General features: G+C 36.3%; 1 protein-coding gene across 3 annotated transcripts in view; it reads left to right on the top strand.

The window, feature by feature from the left end:
* ANKIB1 (ankyrin repeat and IBR domain containing 1) overlaps nucleotides 1–17,882 on the top strand; it is a 154,175-nt gene that overhangs the window by 59,052 nt on the left and 77,241 nt on the right. For all 3 annotated transcript variants that reach the window (XM_046021413.1, XM_046021411.1, XM_046021412.1), the window contains one exon: nucleotides 11,000–11,300. In XM_046021413.1, the coding sequence (XP_045877369.1) occupies nucleotides 11,000–11,300 (301 nt within the window). The remainder of the gene's footprint in view (nucleotides 1–10,999; nucleotides 11,301–17,882) is intronic.

Here is a 17,882-nt window from a genome sequence, read left to right as displayed (position 1 = left end):
TCAAAGCTCTTTAGAACTTGATAAAGTTTGGCCTTTTTTTGTATTTCTTTTAATATAAATTGTCCAAATCAAGCTGCTCCTTTTGGTTTCCTTGAAACATGTTAATGTATGCTCTGTTTGCCATGTGCGTGCTGCTCTCCCTGCCGGGAGTCCCCTCCCCACTCCTCTCAGCTTTCTCTTTATCTGTCTTACCCTTTCTTCAAGGCCCTGAGCAGGATTTATCTGTCTCCTTAGCCAATAACAATCCAAAGGAACCTCAGTCTTTTCTTTTTTAACTTCTGTGTCTGTTTTTGTTTGTATGTATTACTTATTTGATATATACTACTATATCATTGTGCTTTATAATTTTGTATAACTTCTCTCTACCTAAATTACTACTTTTTTAAAAAAATTGTACCTTCTTTGTGCGTCTAGTATCTAACATAGTATCCTATACAAAGTAAATAAAAGTTTTATGAAATTGTCGCACAAGGAAATATTTATGATGAGGATTTGTGAATGAGAGAAATTCCTTGAGTGAGTTTAAGTCGTCCAGACCCATTATCAAGTAGGCATCTCTGTAACCTCTTAAAACTAAAGTCGGTATTTCTTGGTTTAGTGGGTATTTCCATAACCTTTCCTTTTTGCATTTAGTTTTTGTTTTCATTTCTCTAAAGATATCTACTTTGAAGCCACCACCAATTCATCTTGTTTGAAATTTTATATTTTTGGTTTTTCCCTGTGTTAATGACACTAACATATTGTGCTGAGGCACAATACTTGAGGCATAATACATTATATGAGTGTTTACTGTTTTCTAGGCAGTATTAACAGTGTCTATGTGCATTATCTCATTTAATCCTCATTAGAACTCTGTGAGGTAGTTTGCTATCTGCATTTTAGGGGTGAGGAAACTGAAGCACAGAAAATTAAGCAACTTGTCAGATCTCTAGCAGCTTACAAATGACAAAGCTAATTGCCCAGGCAGATGACTGTAGGCTTTAGGTTTTGTTATCACTGTGATAGCCTTATATCTCTTTGGTCTGATAAACCTATGTGTCAGGCCTGTCTAAGTCACTTATTGGCAAGGCAAGTTATTTCATCACTCTGGGCTTAAGTTCCTTTATCTGTAAAATAGATATCTATTACATACAGCTTGTGGGACAATTAATTAATGTGTTGTATGTCTATCATGCTGCCTAGGATATGGTATGTACTAAATAATGTTATTGCTTCTCATTTCTGTAACCCTAAATATATTCAGATAATCCTTGACTTACTCTTCTTTACCTAACCTGCTACTAATAGAGAGTTCACTAAGTTTTATCTCTAGAGTTCACATTTTTCCATTCCCATTGCCCCAGCCTTAGCTCACCCTTATCAACCTGTCCTCCCAATGTGGAAAATACCTGATTCCTAAATGTTCTTTTTCCAAGTCTTTTCCTCTCATAATCTCATGTCCAGATTAATCTTTCTCAGTTATGTCCTTAAAAAAAAAAAAAAAGATTTTATTTATTTATTTGACAGATCAAAAGTAGGCAGAGGGGCAGGCAGAGAGAGAGAGAAGCAGGCTCCCTGATGAGCAGAGAACCCAATGCGGGGCTCAATCCCAGGACCCTGGGATCATGACCTGAGCCTAAGGTAGAGGCTTTAACCCACTGAGCCACCCAGGTGCCCCCAGTTATATCCTTTTTAATATTTTTTCTATCATGGCAAAACTGTAACAGTATCCTTTTGTCTGTATTACTCTTTTTGACTTCTAAAGCTCCCTTGAACTTGCCCTCATTTTACCCAGTCAGCCTAATTTCTCATTACTTTCTTAACAAGCTTTTATCAGTGACACTTGTTGACTGACTTCCTTTGTGCTCTCCCCACCTTTGGAAATGCCACCCCGATAGCTTTTATTCCTGTTGCTCTTTGATTCTCAAATGTCTTCTTTCTTCTCTGATTCCCTCTCCTTTAAATCCTAACTTGGTTTCTGCCCTTTTCATGAATTTACCTACAACTATTCTGACCTGCAGTTTTTTTTTGTTGTTGTTTTCTGAAATTCCTGCAACTTAGATTTTAAACCATCTTATTATTGTTAAACTCATGTTCTCCACTCGATTGTGAAGATTGTAAATACAATTCTAGACACATAGTAATGTTCTCAATAGATTAACTATTGAATACTTAAACCATTAAAGCTTTTTGTTAAGGCTGAGTATCATCAGTGAGATTACAGAACTGTTGTATTGCTTTAGCTTCCTAACATTGAACTACTATAATATTTAGTATCAAGTCTTATGATATGATTAATTAAAACTTGCTAGGGTTACTAAAGTAAAATACAGTATTTTTTTTTGAAAGATTTTATTTATTGACAGAGATCACAAGTAGGCAGAGAGGCAGGCAGAGAGACCGCAGGGTCAGGGGGTGGGGAGTAAGCAGGCTCCCCACTGAGCAGAGAGCCTGATGGGCTCAATCCCAGGATCCTGAGATGATGATGTGAGCTGAAGGCAGAGGCTTTAACCCACTGAGCCACCCAGGCACCCCTAACACAGTGATTCTTAAAGTATGTCGGAGGACTCTTAGATCCTGAGATGCTTTTAGGAATTACACGAGGTCAAATCTATTTTTGTACTAATACTAAAGTATTATTTGCCTTTTTCACTGTGTTGACATTTGCAGAGAAAGTGCAAAATAAATGGGAGATAAAACTGCTGATGCCTGTAGATGAATTAAAACTGGTACCCAACCTTAGTAGTAATCATTGTATTCATCACGGCTGGCCACTTGCAGTTTAAAAAAAAAAAAAAGCCAGTTTCACTTAAAAATATCCTTGTTGAGGGCACCTGGGTGGCTCAGTGGGTTAAGCCGCTGCCTTCAGCTCAGGTCATGATCTCAGGGTCCTGGGATCGAGTCCCACATCAGGCTCTCTGCTTAGCGGAGAGACTGCTTTCCTTCCTCTCTCTGCCTGCCTCTGTTGTGATTTCTCTCTGTCAAATATATAAATAAAATCCTTAAAATATATATATATATATCCTTGTTGAAGCAGTAAAAGTTACTTCTTTTACTTAAACTTACTGTTTATAGTTAATCTCCATCATTGAGTATAGTACGAAAAAAGTTCATTGGTTTGATTTCAGATTTTACATTGCAAGTACACAAGAAATGGCCACTTGTTGAATTTTTGGTATAGTATCAAATAAGAATATTCAGGCACTTTAGAATACTAATTTTAGAAAAGGTATTTTAGAATACTGGTCCTTTTTCTAACTATATAGAGGCTAGATTTTCCTCATATTCTTTGAACCAAAACGACACATCACAACAGATAGAATGCTATGAGAATTTGTCTTCTGTTAGCTAGACCTGAAAGGAAATTTATAAATGTGTAAAATAGTGCCATTCCTCTCACTTAATTTTTGTTTATAAGTATAGTTTTTTTTATTTTAATATGTCAAGATTATTTAATATATAATGGCTTTTTTATGAATAAGTATTTAAATGTCTGTTTTAATTTTTAATGTAAACATAAATATATATAACCCACATAAACAAAAACTCTTAGGAAACTTAACTGATTGTTAAAGTGTAAGAAACCTGTGACCAAAAAATTTCAGAGCTGCTGATTTGGTCAATATCCCTAACTCTTCAAGGCAGGAATATATCTGTCTTTCTCTGTCATGTGGTTATCATTCTGTTGAATAAGTAAAGACCTATAGAAAAGATTACATATATTCTCTTTAGTTACAAGTTTGGACTACTTTTATAATTTGGCCATATGTATTTTACTTAACTTTATATGTTTCATTTCAGCCTAAAGTTTTTGGGTATTTTCTTCTTTATTTCTGTAATTGTCTGGAGAGATAATTGGCTCATAATTTCTTTAGTAAAGCCTTTAACATCATATGCTAGAATCAGAAATTATTGTTCTCCTTTTCTAAGGTTAAGCAACTCTGATTTCCTTAATCTGATTTTTTTGTTTTTAAAAAAATTTATTTAGTTAAGAAAACCATAAATTATTAAATGTTTAGTTGCTTTTTGAATTAAGAAATTACTCCCCCCTTTTTAAACATTTTACTTATTTATTTGTTTGTTTGAGAGACAGAGAGCAAATGAGAGCTGGGGAGGAGCAGAGGGAGAGGGAGAAAGGGAAGACTCCACTGTGAGCAGGGAGCCCAAGGTGGAACTTGATCTCATGACCCTGAGATCACGACCTGAGGTGAAACAAAGAGTCAGACACTTAACCAACGGAACCATCCAGGTCCCCCAAGAAATTATTTTTCTTAACACTGTCATGTAGAATAGGGTAAATAGCATGTATTCATCAGCATTAAATAAAATAGCAAGTCTGTTTTAATTATTTGTATTTTAGATAGCTTCAAATATTTCAATGTATTTAACCTTGCTAAACTTTCTAACAAAACTGATGGCCATTATTTTCTTATGATGCCTCATTTAATCTCAGGTACGTGTCTGCTGGCTTCAGTATAGTCCCTTGCTCACCTTGGCTAGATTCCTAATGCATGAAATATATGGATAGACACAGGTATATATATGCTTAGTCAATGACCTAGTGGCCATAGAGTAAAACCTCCCTATGGAATAAGACCTTGATTTTATCACCATTTCCTTTAACTTTATGGTACCTACAACAAACAGGCATAACTTTCCTCTCTTGTTAGGCAGGATAATATGGTAAAAATAGTTTACAGTTTAGCAGCTAGTTTGCATCCATATCTCTCAGAACCTAAATGCTGTTTATTTACATTATATCACACCACAGTGCCTCCCTCATAAGAAACTAAATCCATATTCATAAATAATTACTATTTAATGTAGCAAAAAGAGTTAAATTTTGCAGTCAGTGTGTCCTGGTTGGGATACTTTTAGTTATATCTCCTGGAAAGTCATATATAAAATGGGAATTACAGGGACACCTGGGTGGCTCAGTCAGTTAAGCATCTGCCTTTGACTCAGATCATAATCCCAGCGTTCTGGGGATCACGTCCCACGTTGGACTCCTTGCTTGTCAGGGAGCCCACTTGTCCCTCTGCCTGCCATTCCCCCTGCTTGTGCTCACTCTCCCTCTCTCTCTCCCTCTGGCAAATAATAAAATCTCTAAAAATAAATAAAATGGGAATTATAATACATATTCTTTAAATTTTACAGAGTAGCTTCTTTTGCTTCTTTGGAAATAAAATATAAAACCTTTATTAGAACATACATTAATATCAAGCTTTGAGAGGTAATGGAGTTTCTAATTTTTAATTTCTATTTTTTACTCTTTAATTTTAGGAGTTATCAAGTTATTTTAATGGGTTAAATGGATTGAAGCTCTCCTCTCCTTACCCTCCTTGCCTGCAGACTCCATAGGACATGGACTTAATTTGTTTTCTTGACAATATGCCCAAGTTTTAGAATAGTACCTGCCAAATAACAACTCCAGTACTTGTTGCATGAAAGCAAATATTTAAATGAAACTGAAGATATCTGTATGTATTAGTGACTGAGAGAATAAGAGTGTTAATTGCAAGAATTGAGGCTCTGGCAGATAGACTGTTATTTTGGAGAGAGCTCAGTTGAATAGGAGGTGATAATGGAATATGCAAGAGAAGGGGGCCTATAAGGAGTTAGAATATGGTCTAGAGTTCAGATGAGAACTCAGACAGTGATAGAGCATTAACAATTATCACAGAAGTAATAATAGAAGCCCTTTAAGAGAATCATGATTCCACCACCATTGTCTATCATTTGGATTCTGTTAATACTTTATAGTTTACAAAGTACCTTCATAGAAACCATTGAAAGATAGGTAGATGGCTGTGAGAGTAGACTTGCTCTCAAAAAGGAGGGAATGTGTATGAAGAGGAAAATGTATTCAGAACTGAATTTTCTTCCAGTAAGGGGTTAGGAAGTAGAGCTGTTACTATGGGTAAAGAGAAACTAACTGTGCTTAAAAAAAAAAAAAAAGATATTTGAGAAGGTGTATACTTACGGAAACCAAGGTAATAGAAAGATCAGGATAAAATGGATAGTCAGGGGCACCTGGGTGATTCAATTGATTAAGTGTCTGCCTTTGGCTCAGGTCATGATCCCAGAACCTGTGTCAGGCTCCCTGCTCAGTGAGCTTATCTCCCACTCCCTCTGCATCTCCCCTCTCCCCCACATCCCAATTGGTGGCTCACTCTATCAAAAATAAAATCTTAAAAAAAAAAAAAAATGAATAGTCAACTATTCATAGCAAAAGTTAAGGATAGTGATGATGAATTTAGCCGTTAGGAAATTTCCTGGCGATGTGAAGAGTGCTATTTCAGTGCTGTGATAAGCACTGAGTCATTCGAAAGTGGAGATTATAGAAGAAATAGAGGTGACAGTGATAAACTGGTCATTTGGGAATTAACAATAAAGAATCTAGAAAAACAAATGGCTCCTGAATGGGTTAGTAGGGTCGAATGAAAGGGATTTTTTTTCCAGGTTAATGTTTTTCTTATACCACCTTTCTAATAGTTATCTTTTATCCCTATTCCAGAATTAACCTGTGCAAGTAGTAAAATACACTTCATAAATACTGACATTGTTACAGAGAGGGGTCTACCTAAAATTTACATATCAACTAGTTATTATTCCATTATGCATTCATGAACATTAAGGAAGACTCTACTTTTGATATTAAATAGGTGATAGAGGGGCACCTGGGTGGCTCAGTGGGTTGAGCCTCTGCCTTCAGCTCAGGTCATGATCTCAGGTCCTGGGATCGAGCCCCGCATCGGGCTCTCTGCTCAGCAGGGAACCTTCTTCCCCCTCTCTCTCTGCTTGCCTCTCTGTCTACTTGTGATCTCTGTCAGATAGATAAATAAATAAATAAATAAATGATAGAAAAATAGTAATGTGAATGAATAAAATTAGAATATACACTTTATAATATTAACACAGAGCATTTATGTAGGTGTGGTGCTATGTCCAATAAATTTAAGGATCTTTCCTGAGTAAATACATATAAAGAAGCTACTTTAATATTTTAACTTGAAGATAGTAAACTTTTTTGGTTTGATTAATCAGAGTCTGGCGGTTTGGACAGTTACCCAAACTGTCAACTGCAAATTTGTCAACTGTCAAATCTGTCAGCTGCAAAATTATCTATCTCTTCTCTGTATTGGGGAGGATCTAGAAATGTTTAAGACGAGAAAGAGAGAGATCTCTCTGTATCAACTGACATTTGTCCAACTTGCATTGAATCCTGTGGTGTAAATGACCCGAGATCTCCTAAACAAACAGAAAGAGAAAAAATGATATATCGGAAATGGGAACAGAAAGGGCTCGATAAAAATGGTTTAAGCAGAATCTTACAGAATCTGAATTAATTTTAATAATTTCTTCTTAAATTTTTAAGAAAATGAAATTATTTTCTTAATTTAATGTCTCCTAGGAAAGGTTTTAATTTTGAACACGTTTTTAGAATATCATTTTAATTTTAGTTATCCACTACAATCCCACTATTAATTCAACCATTATAAATACATATTATCATCAGTTGTTGACATGGGCAAAATATTATATGTATGTTTTCCTTTTTGTTTTTTTAACTGTTAAGCAACAATGTGGTCATATAAACAAACAAAACTGCCCATGTTACTGCCTCTTTTAAACAACTGTTAGAATTATTTTGTGTTCCCTTCTCGTTTAAACTGTAACATTCAGAGACTTTGTAATGACTTTATAATTACTTATTTTATACTTTGAACTATAAACATTCATAGATAGACTTTGTAATAACTTTATAATTTTTTATTTCAAGATATACTATGATTTGTTTCCCATTTCTCCTATAGACCAGACATTTAACTGATTCCTAATTTTTTTAAAGTAACACTGTATTGAATGTCATTGTTCCTATAGATTTTTATTTTTTTAAAGACTTATTTATTTTAGAGAGTGTGTACACACGTGTGTGTGGAGAGTTGAGGGGCAGAGGGAGAGAAACTCTCCAGCAGACTCCCTGCTGAGGGAGGAGCCCGACATGGGGCTCAGACCCACAACCCTGGCTGGGACCATGACCTGAGCCAAAATCAAGAGTTGGACACTTAACCAGCTGAGCCACCCAGGCACCTCACAACTTTTATTTGTTTTGCATTATTTCCTTTAGGATAAGTTCTCAGAAGTAGGTTTACATGGTCGAAGGAGATGAACCATGTATTAGTTGTTAATGAGCTATTTATTATGTAATTTGCCCAATATCACATGGAGTGACAGAATTAGGATTAGAGCTTGACAATCTGTACTAGATGCCGTGTTCTTGATCAGTTCTTGATCTTACTACACTGCTGTCTTGAGAGATCTAGAGTGTTGTCTTAAGAGATCTCCAATGTTATGTCACCAATCTAGGTCAGAAGAGTAATATGCATTCAGTTCATCTGTCAAAGTTATAGCAAGAAATTGGTGTGTCTGACAGTATGGTGAGGATTTCAGAAAGAATGGGATATAGACCCTGCCTTAGAAGCCTATGAACTAAGTGGTAGACAGAAACAGATGTGTAAGAAAGTAACTATGATGCAGTGTAATGAGTTATATAATTCCGATGCTGTTTGAAGACAAGGGAGTGACCAAACTGGAGGAAGGAACATAGTGTAAAGAGGCTTCTAAATAGGACTGGGTTTGTTTAGATAGTCTCCATTAGTTTCTAGGAAACCAAACAGCAGAGCAAGCAATGAAGAACCTACATATGTACTATGAGGATTAGGAGGCCATAAAGGCTATGTTGAACTGTAGAGAAAGTATGTACAGGTAGGGCTTTCTGAGGAAATTTTACTGAAACTTGAGACCTTGGCTAACAGACAAGCTTTGGAAATTAAACTGTGACTGAATAGAGATTGAGAACTCCAGAGAGATTTACCTCCCAGGAGACAGATATTTACATTTGAAGTGGGATGAGGAGTGGGTAAGACCTGAGACCATGGAGACATTCCCTATGTCATAAAACTAAGATGCTAGTCTTTTCATCCCCTGAGAGATATACACAAGATCTTCACTAGGATCTTTTGTTTACACTCAAGGATAGGCTTTTCCACCCTGCCTCCAGACGGGAGGAGTCCGCTGTATAAACCTCCCAAAATCTTATTTTCAGGGCTCCTTGCTGTATTAACTTACTGTTACTGCTGTGACAAAGTACCACAAACTTAAAAACTTAACACAAATTTATTATATCAAAGCTCTAGAGGTCAGAAGTCTGAAGTGTTCTATTGGACTAAACTAAAGGTGTTAGCAGGGCTGCATTCCTTCTGGATGTTCTAGGGTAGAATCAATCCCTTCCTTCCTTTTCCAGCTTCCTAAAGCTGCCTGCACTTTCTGGCTTGTAGGTCCTTCCTCCATCTTTAAAAGAAACATCTTAGCTTCCTTCCATCTTCCAATCTCTCTTTGACTCTTGACCCCCGTCTTCCTCTTAAAAGGGCTTGTGATTGCATTGGGTTCACTTGGTTAATCCAGGCTAATTTTCCATGTTAAGAACCTCAACTTAATCACACTGTAAAGTCCCTTCACCGTGTAAGGTAACATATTCTTGGGTTCCAGGGATTAAGAAATGGATCTTTTGGGGGCGGGGACCTTATTTTGCCTACCATACTCACCTATAGTGAAGACCCCAGTACATATAGAGTAATGTCTGATCTGGCTCTAATTGCAGTTTCCCAGTAGGAAGAGTTGAGGTATGAGGAACAACATAGTTTATTACAAGTAATGATAATTTATTTGTTCCTGCTCCGGCAACACCATGTCTACTTTCAGGACAGTTCAAATCAGTGTAGTGCTAAAACCCTAATAGACTGTTTTTGAAGGGCTCTACAGCTGAGCTCACTAGACTCCTGAATGATGAGAACAGGAAAAGTCCAGAGTTGTCTGGGATCTTCTGCCTTAGGACCTCCAACTTAACCTTTTTCTCATAAGAGCTTTCCAGCTTGGCTATCTCATTCAAATTGCAGAGTCCATCCTAGCTTCTTTATTGTCAGTTTTTTCTATCAGACCCATATGTTTAAGATAAAACTAACCTAGAAGCAGTCCAGATTTAACTAGGGGTTGGAGTTTGGCTCCACTGCCTTCCCTTTGCTGTTCTGTACTTGGACATAGAAATGCAAATGATACCAGCCCTCCACAGTAAATGTAGGCACTCATCTTCAGATACGGGAGTTATTTTCCCATTTCCTTATGTATTTGTGCGTTTTCTAGTACAGGCTGACTGTATTATAGCAAGTTTTTTTTTTCCCAATTCATTTTCCAGTATCTTATAGCCACTGAATTGGCTCAACTATTAATCCTATGATCCTATTTCAGGGATGTATTAGGGAGCTAGCATAACTGTCAGATATAGGTTTGACATTAGTTAAGGGAGCTCACCTAAACCTATCATTGGTAAAGGCTACCCACTTTGGAATTAAATCTTCTAGAACTGACCACAACTTATCCCCCTCAAAAAGTATTCACACTGTGTGAATAGTACTAGCCAATGACTTTTAGAGAAAAATTTTTTCTAGATTTAAAAGTTATTCCTAGACTTACGTACTGCTTCCTGTGCTTATATTGATTGTCACTTTCCTTATTAAGTAAAGATGTAACTAAGAAATAGGGCAGAACAATAAAGAAAAGAAAAGAAAAGTTGGTGTGGAATGTTGAATAATGTACACTTAGGCATTCATGTGAGTGACATATGAGTCTCATGCGGCCCTTGCTGTTCCTTTCCTCCCTCTGCCCCTTCCTTTTTTCTTCACTTCTCCTTTATTTTTCCTCCCTTTTCATTTCTCTTCTGTCCCCCTTCTCTTATTAGCAAATGCCATAAAGATACTCACCCTTCTTTCTCTTAGTATTTTATTCTAGAATGGAGTTTTTAATAAGTGTAAGAATTTGTCATACAGCTTATTTTGAAAAAAGCTTCAGTAGACATTTTATTAACAGCTTAGAAGTGAGTTTATCTTTTAAATTTATCTTCTGTGTGTGTTCTTATTTCAAGACGAGACACTGGTTTTCTTTTTTTTCTTTACCATTTTAGGACTTTTCTTTTTGGTAGAGATGGAAATCCAAATAAGCGGAATGTGCACAATGAAACATCTATGCATTTGTTATGTATGGGACCTCAAATTATGATATCTGAAGGCGCCCTTCATCCTCGCTTAGCACGGCCCGCAGAAGATGATTTCAGAAGAGCAGATTGTCTGCAAATGATCTTAAGGTGGAAAGGAGCAAAACTTGACCAAGGAGAATATGAGAGAGCAGCTATTGATGCCGTTGATAACAAAAAAAACACACCCCTGCACTATGCCGCTGCCTCAGGGATGAAAACCTGTGTTGAGGTAAAACTGTTTTTTAATATTCTACATTCTTTAAAATTTGTGTCTTGGTAACGTGTAGTAATCAGTTTTCTTTGCTTATCTTAACAGTTACTTTAGTTACTTAGTCCTTTTTGTCCTCTTTATGGTTCTAAGAGAATCTGGATATCTTTTAAATAAAATCATTCCCCTGTTTTAGGGAAAGATTAAAAATAAACCCATAAACAGTCCCCCTTGGGAATAAAATGGAATCAAGAGCAATTAAAAATTGGCTAACATTCCTGAAGATCACAGTCATCAATGAAACGCTTGTCACTTAGAGTAAGGGTTTTGGTAGAGATATGTTCTAACTTTTGGCTGATTTTTAGAAGCCAGTTTATACATGTTGGATATGGCAAATCTTAGCCATGTGACTTATATTACCTAAAATTTATCAGTTCCCTAAGCAAGGGGTAAATATTAATGAATATATTTATTTTGGTCTTTTAAAAAACCTTTGTAACTTAAAATGTTTTGTTTTTTTAAGATTGATTTATTTATTTATTTGACAGACAGAGATCACAAGTAGGCAGAGAGGCAGGCAGAGAGAGGAGGAAGCAGGCTTCCTGCCCAGCAGAGAGCCAGACGTGGGGCTCGATCCCAGGAGCCTGGGATCATGACCTGAGCCGAAGGCAGAGGCTTTAACCAACTGAGCCACCCAGGCGCCCCTGTAACTTAAAATGTTTTAAAAAGTTTTCTGTTTAGGGGCACCTGGGTGGCTCAGTGGTTTAAACCTCTGCCTTGGCTCAGGTCATGATCTCAGGGTCCTGGGATCGAGCCCCACATCTGGCTCTCTGCTCAGCAGGGAGCCTGCTCCCCAACCCCCACCCCCACTGCCTGCTTCTCTGTCTACTTGTGATCTCTCTCTCTGTCAAATAAATAAATAAAATCTTTGTTAAAAAAAGTTTTCTGTTTAATCTGCATTAATATATTCCTGAATACTATATTTCATTTTAATTTTTCCATTTTTGGATTTAATATGTAACAGTAGGCTTAGATAAAATCAGCCATGTAATACAGGATCATAACTAAGCTAGGAAATCCTTACTCCTCATGGTGTCATCACTACTGTACATACAGTAGAATGGGTTTTTGTCAGCTACATTCATGTCAATCTATACTTATTATAGAAGTTCTTTTATCTAGATATATTAAAGTGTGAGTGGGGAGCATTATAGATTCGATCACTGAGTATCTATGTTACCAAACCTTAGACCTTTGATGGAAGAGCAGTGATCCTAAATAGATTAAAATACGTATCTGAAAATTTAATACTTCTTTAATGTTACTCACATATATATTTTATACTTCTAAATTGATAAAGATATTAAAAATATGAATGTCTTTCATTTTCTTATGCATTTTAAAAGATTACAGCCTCATATGATTTCTTTAGTGTATCTGAAGTGACAATTCTTTTTACTTTAAAAATCCTTCTGATCTTATCTTTTGTTTATTGCTATTAGTTATGATACTGGTTAATCTTCTAGAATCTTAGTCATTTTATTTCTTGGGTTTTCTCACCTTTGCCCACTAGTAAGTTAGTGACAGTCATTAACTTGAAACTATTTTTGTAAGCAATGCTTTCTAACATTGATTTACAGTGTGGTGGAAGGATGTCCTAGGATTGGTGGGGTGGTGGGGAGGTATGCGCCTATCAGTAGAATTCCTGAGGCTTTTTACACAAACCTTTTTTTGTTTGTTTCTTTCAGATTTTATTTATTTATTTGACACAGAGAGAGAGAGATCACAAGTAGGCAGAGAGAGGTGGGGAAGCAGGCTTAACCCACTGAGCCACCCAGGTGCCCCCACATAAACCTTTTTGTATATTGTTTTTTTCTCACCTCCTATGAAAGAATCTCTGCTGAAGTGACTCATCATTATTGATGGGGTTGCATCATATTTCTCAAGTGAGTTAGAGTAGAAAATAGCTTATTCTTGATAGTAATAATAATTCTCTTATTTTGCTGCTTTAATATCTTGCTTCCAAAAATTCTCTTATAAGCATTGCTTTAGTACTTGTTGATTTTGAAGTATGTTTACAGCGACATGCTTATTAAATTTTTCCCAAAAATTGAGTGCAGTGTTTTTACCAGTATTATTTTTTGCTCAGTGAAGGAAATTAGTGCTAGGTTTATTCTGAATTGACAGTCCTGCTTTGCGTTGTGTGAATGAATGTGTGTGTATGTTTTAACTGTTTGATCTGTCAACATATCACATTTATAAATCACACCATTTGGTAACTGTTTTCATTTTCTATATTCAGAGAAATTCATTGACTTAATTAAAACATCCCAAATAGAACCCTATAAATACCTTGGTGGAATTTATTCTAGTTTTCCTCAGCAAATTCCAGCATATCCTTTTACCTATATAAAGTTAATCTCTTACTTGACTATATACTTGCCCAGCTTTAGGCCTTGATTGACTTTTATAATGCTTACTGTTCATTAAACTAGAAGAAGTTCCCTTGGAAATGTACTTTAATTTTCAGAGCTCTTAGTGTGTTTACTAATACTAGTGCATAAAATAAATGCCTTGAAATATAGAACCTAATAACTGTACTTCCTACAGTATTAATCTCTAGGTATCTTCATGTGGTATCATATTCCTTGAGTTAAAAAGAGTGTTATCAAGTATTTATTAATTTTTTCATAAAGCAAAGAGATCAAAGTATGGTAAAGAGAGTACTGCTTTCTAGTTTTAGTCTTCACAGTGACTATCTACTAAACCTCTTTGAGATTATTAATTCCAGCCATCCAAGAGAAAACTATCTGCATTATCTCAAAAGACCTCTTTGAACACTAATTTTCTGTTGATCTTTGATTGCTCTAAAATATATCCCATTTTCAGGGTGGGGGCTTTAAGACTAAATTGATTATTTTATTCCATAGTTAAGGTCAACCTGTTTTGTTTTGTTTTGAACTCTCATATCTGTGGAAATATGCCTTCTCTAGTGGTTCAAAATGTTTTTCTCTGAATGTTTATTTAAAGAGAGACTTGTTAACTCATCAGATGACGATTTCATATGTACATTTAATAATTTAAACAGTTCTTTATGGCTCATTATTTTGAACCATAGAAATAAAATATTAACCTTAAACTTTCCTCATCTTCTTACCGTAATTGTGCTCCATAGTAAGTTACACACACACACAATCACACCAAGAACCTCTTAACTATACAGTTCTTCTGGAAACTTCCAGGTATGAAGATATCATTGGATTGATATAACTTATTGCAATGGAATATCTAACCCTGAAGTTCCTCATGTTACATTGCTGCCTAGTTGACTTCCTTATATTTATATTCCAGGAGTCTGTCAAATTCAACATACCAAAAACTGTACTCAGTCTTTCTACCCTCTAGGTCCTCCTCGTGACTGCCTTCTATTACTGACACCATCATTATATGTATATCTAATCTTGATACCTGAATCTACCTTGGCCTGGTTTTTGTCTTTGTGTTTGTCTTTTTGCATCAAACTCATGCCACTCATTTGCAGAATAGAGCTATATGGACTGTACAGGCTGGATTTGGCTCACAGTTTGCACTGGACCCTGTATTATGCAAAGAATTGGAAGAGAAAAGCAAAGATTTTTTTGTAAAATTACAAAGATTACAAAGAATTTTTAAAATGCTGTGTAATAGACGCCCAGTGCACAAAAATGGAACTCCATTGAAACAAATCTTACAAGAATTTAGCTCAATAAATAATACACTTTTTTCTTAGTTGCTGAGTTTTTGTTTTTCTATTTCTTTGGAATACAGATGGACGTTGGAGAAGAATGGTGGGTTAGGTCTATTAGCATGGCCCAATTAAAAGCCCAGTGATTTTTCTCCCCTTGGCCGACTTCCTAAGAGCTAGCCTAGTCATTAAGCCTCATTTTATTTTATTAGTGCTTTTCCTGTCATAGTGATTCAATACATGGTTGATGTGTGGAGGTTATTGCTTTTGATAGTGTTTCATTCTTTGTGAAAAGTATTTTTTAAAATTACACCCCTGTCCCAGTTGCTTATTCAAAGCTTTAAGTATAGCTACTTATTGTCAGATCAAATAGAGGTCACTAGAAAACTGAAGGTGGTAAGTCACTTTTCCCTTTACAGCCATAAGGCCTATTTGACACTTTGGCAGCTATCAGAGCATTTCCCACTTCAATGAAAAGCCCTAAAAACCATTCACAGGTTAACCTGAAGAGTTTTACTTAATTATATTGTGTTTTTAGCACATGGAGTTTTAAAACTGAAAAGACTACAGAAGTTGTAGTCCCAGCTCAACAATTTAGTTACTTTGCCTATCTGAGCCTTGATTTTCTAATATTTATTAAAGTAAGCTATGACTTCCTTATTGCCTCCAAAATATTAATGATGCAAAAGCTCTATTAATTATTTGGGCAGTAAATGTTACAGGCATTGAAGGGAAAGGAAGACCATTTTAATTTTATTTATCCTGAAAGATTGCATGGGTGCTAGTATGATTTGAGTAGGTAAGATTTCAGTATTTGGAGGAAGATACTTAAAACGTGCCCCTCAGACCTACAGCATCACTTACCCTTGAGCTTGTTATAAATACGAAGTCTTGGGCCCACCAGGCCTCCAGATTCTAAATCAGAGTCTCTGGGGCTATGCTCCCAAGTTTTAAGCAAATTCCTCTGGTTATTTGTTTACATGTCAGAGTTTGAGAAGCACTGTCTTAGGTCTTAGACATATGCAGGTTAAAGTATTTTGCAGAAGAATGATTAGACAGATGGCTTAAAATGAAGATAGAGGCCATACCAAGTAGAAAATACTAATGTCAAGGTCAATAATTTGGACTTTATTTATAGAAAACTGAGCCATTGAACATTTTTGATTGGAGAAGTATAATTATGAAAGCAAATATATTAAGATTAGCCTAATGGTGGTTATGTACAATAGATTTGAATGGAGGACTTGTAAAACAGTGTTTTGAAGCCTTGCTACACAAAGGATGGTCCTCAGATTGGCATTGGCATCAGTTATTTAGGAAACTTTTTGGAAACGCAAAATCTCAGGGCTCATTCCAGACCAAATGAATCTGAATCTGTAGTTTTGTTTTTTTTAAGATATTTAAAATTTATTTGGGAGAAAGAGAGAAAGAGCAGAGGGAGGAACAGAGAGAGAAGAAGAAGCAGACTCCCCACTGAGTAAGGAGCTTGCTGCAGGGCTCAATCCCAGAACTCTGCGATCATGACCAGATCCAAAATCCAGAGTCGGGTTCTTAACCTACTGAGTCACTCAGGCATCCCCTGAATCTGTAGTTTAACAAGATTCCAAGGTGATTCATATTCACATTAAGGTTTGAGAAGCCCTGATTTAGAGCATAGTTAGTGGGACACCTACAATGGAATCATAACACTTTTTGTAAAAAGTACATATATCTAATCCCCACCCTGGTTCCCTCTAATAATGACTATCAGGCCACCTGGATGATTCTCACACAGTTTGAAAACTTTTGTGCTGGAATAGTGGTTGTAAACTGGCTGCACCAAAAAAGATCCCATAGTGTAGACCGTGTCTCAGATCAATAAAATTGGCATTTCTGAGGGTGGAGCCCAAACGTACCAGTATTTGAAACTTCAAATACTTCAGCTGATTCCAGTGGTCAGCCAAGGTTGAAAACCAGTGTAGTAGAGGGAGTGATAGGTTTTAGACTATTACACTAATTCTGGTAGGAACTAATAAAAAGCCTCGATTTGTATGGTGGTTTTGGAAATGGAAAAGAGTAAGGTTGATGCAAGGGACATTGTGAGGACTTGGTAGCATTTGGTAACTTGGCCAGTTGACACAAGAAAGCAGGGGAGACTAAGGGTTTAAAATGATGGAGACTTTGAGGGCCCCTGGCTGGCTCAGTCGGTAGAGCACAGAGCACATGACTCTTAGGATCATGCGTTCAGGCCCCTCCTTGGGCCTAGAGCTTGCTTTAAAAAGTTAAACGTATGCAATTTTTTTAAAATGATGGAGACTTTAAAATATTAATGTTAAGCTATCTTTGGGTGATACAGTTTTTCTTTTATTGGTTTTCCACGTTTTCTCTAACAATCTGATATCATTGTTTATAATTAGAGTAGAATAAATTATTTTTTTTATTTTTTTTATTTTTTAAAGATTTTATTTATTTATTTGACAGAGAGAGATACAAGTAGGCAGAGAGGCAGGCAGAGAGAGTGAGAGGGAAGCAGGCTCCCTGCCAAGCAGAGAGCCCGATGCGGGACTCGCTCCCAGGACCCTGAGATCATGACCTGAGCCGAAGGCAGCGGCTTAAACCACTGAGCCACCCAGGCGCCCTAGAATAAATTATTTTTAATTAGAATGAGCATGGTTTTGAACCTGGCTCACTTTGAAGCCTGCTGACAATAGACATTAAAAAGTGAAATGAGATAAGGGAATTTGCTGAAAGGAAGGGAGAACATACTGAGTTTTCATTTAGAAGGATGGAAATTGAGGTCTTGGATATTTCAGGCTATTGAAAATTAGTATTAGTTGTTTGGGGGTAAAGAATATAAATTTAGGGGCACCTAGGTAGCTCAGTCATTAAGTGCCTGCCTT

This window comes from Meles meles, chromosome 10 (assembly GCF_922984935.1).
Source record: "Meles meles chromosome 10, mMelMel3.1 paternal haplotype, whole genome shotgun sequence".
Taxonomy (NCBI): Eukaryota; Metazoa; Chordata; class Mammalia; order Carnivora; family Mustelidae; genus Meles; species Meles meles.
Note: the sequence above shows the minus strand (reverse complement) of the source record. Positions and strands in the feature narration are given on the sequence as shown.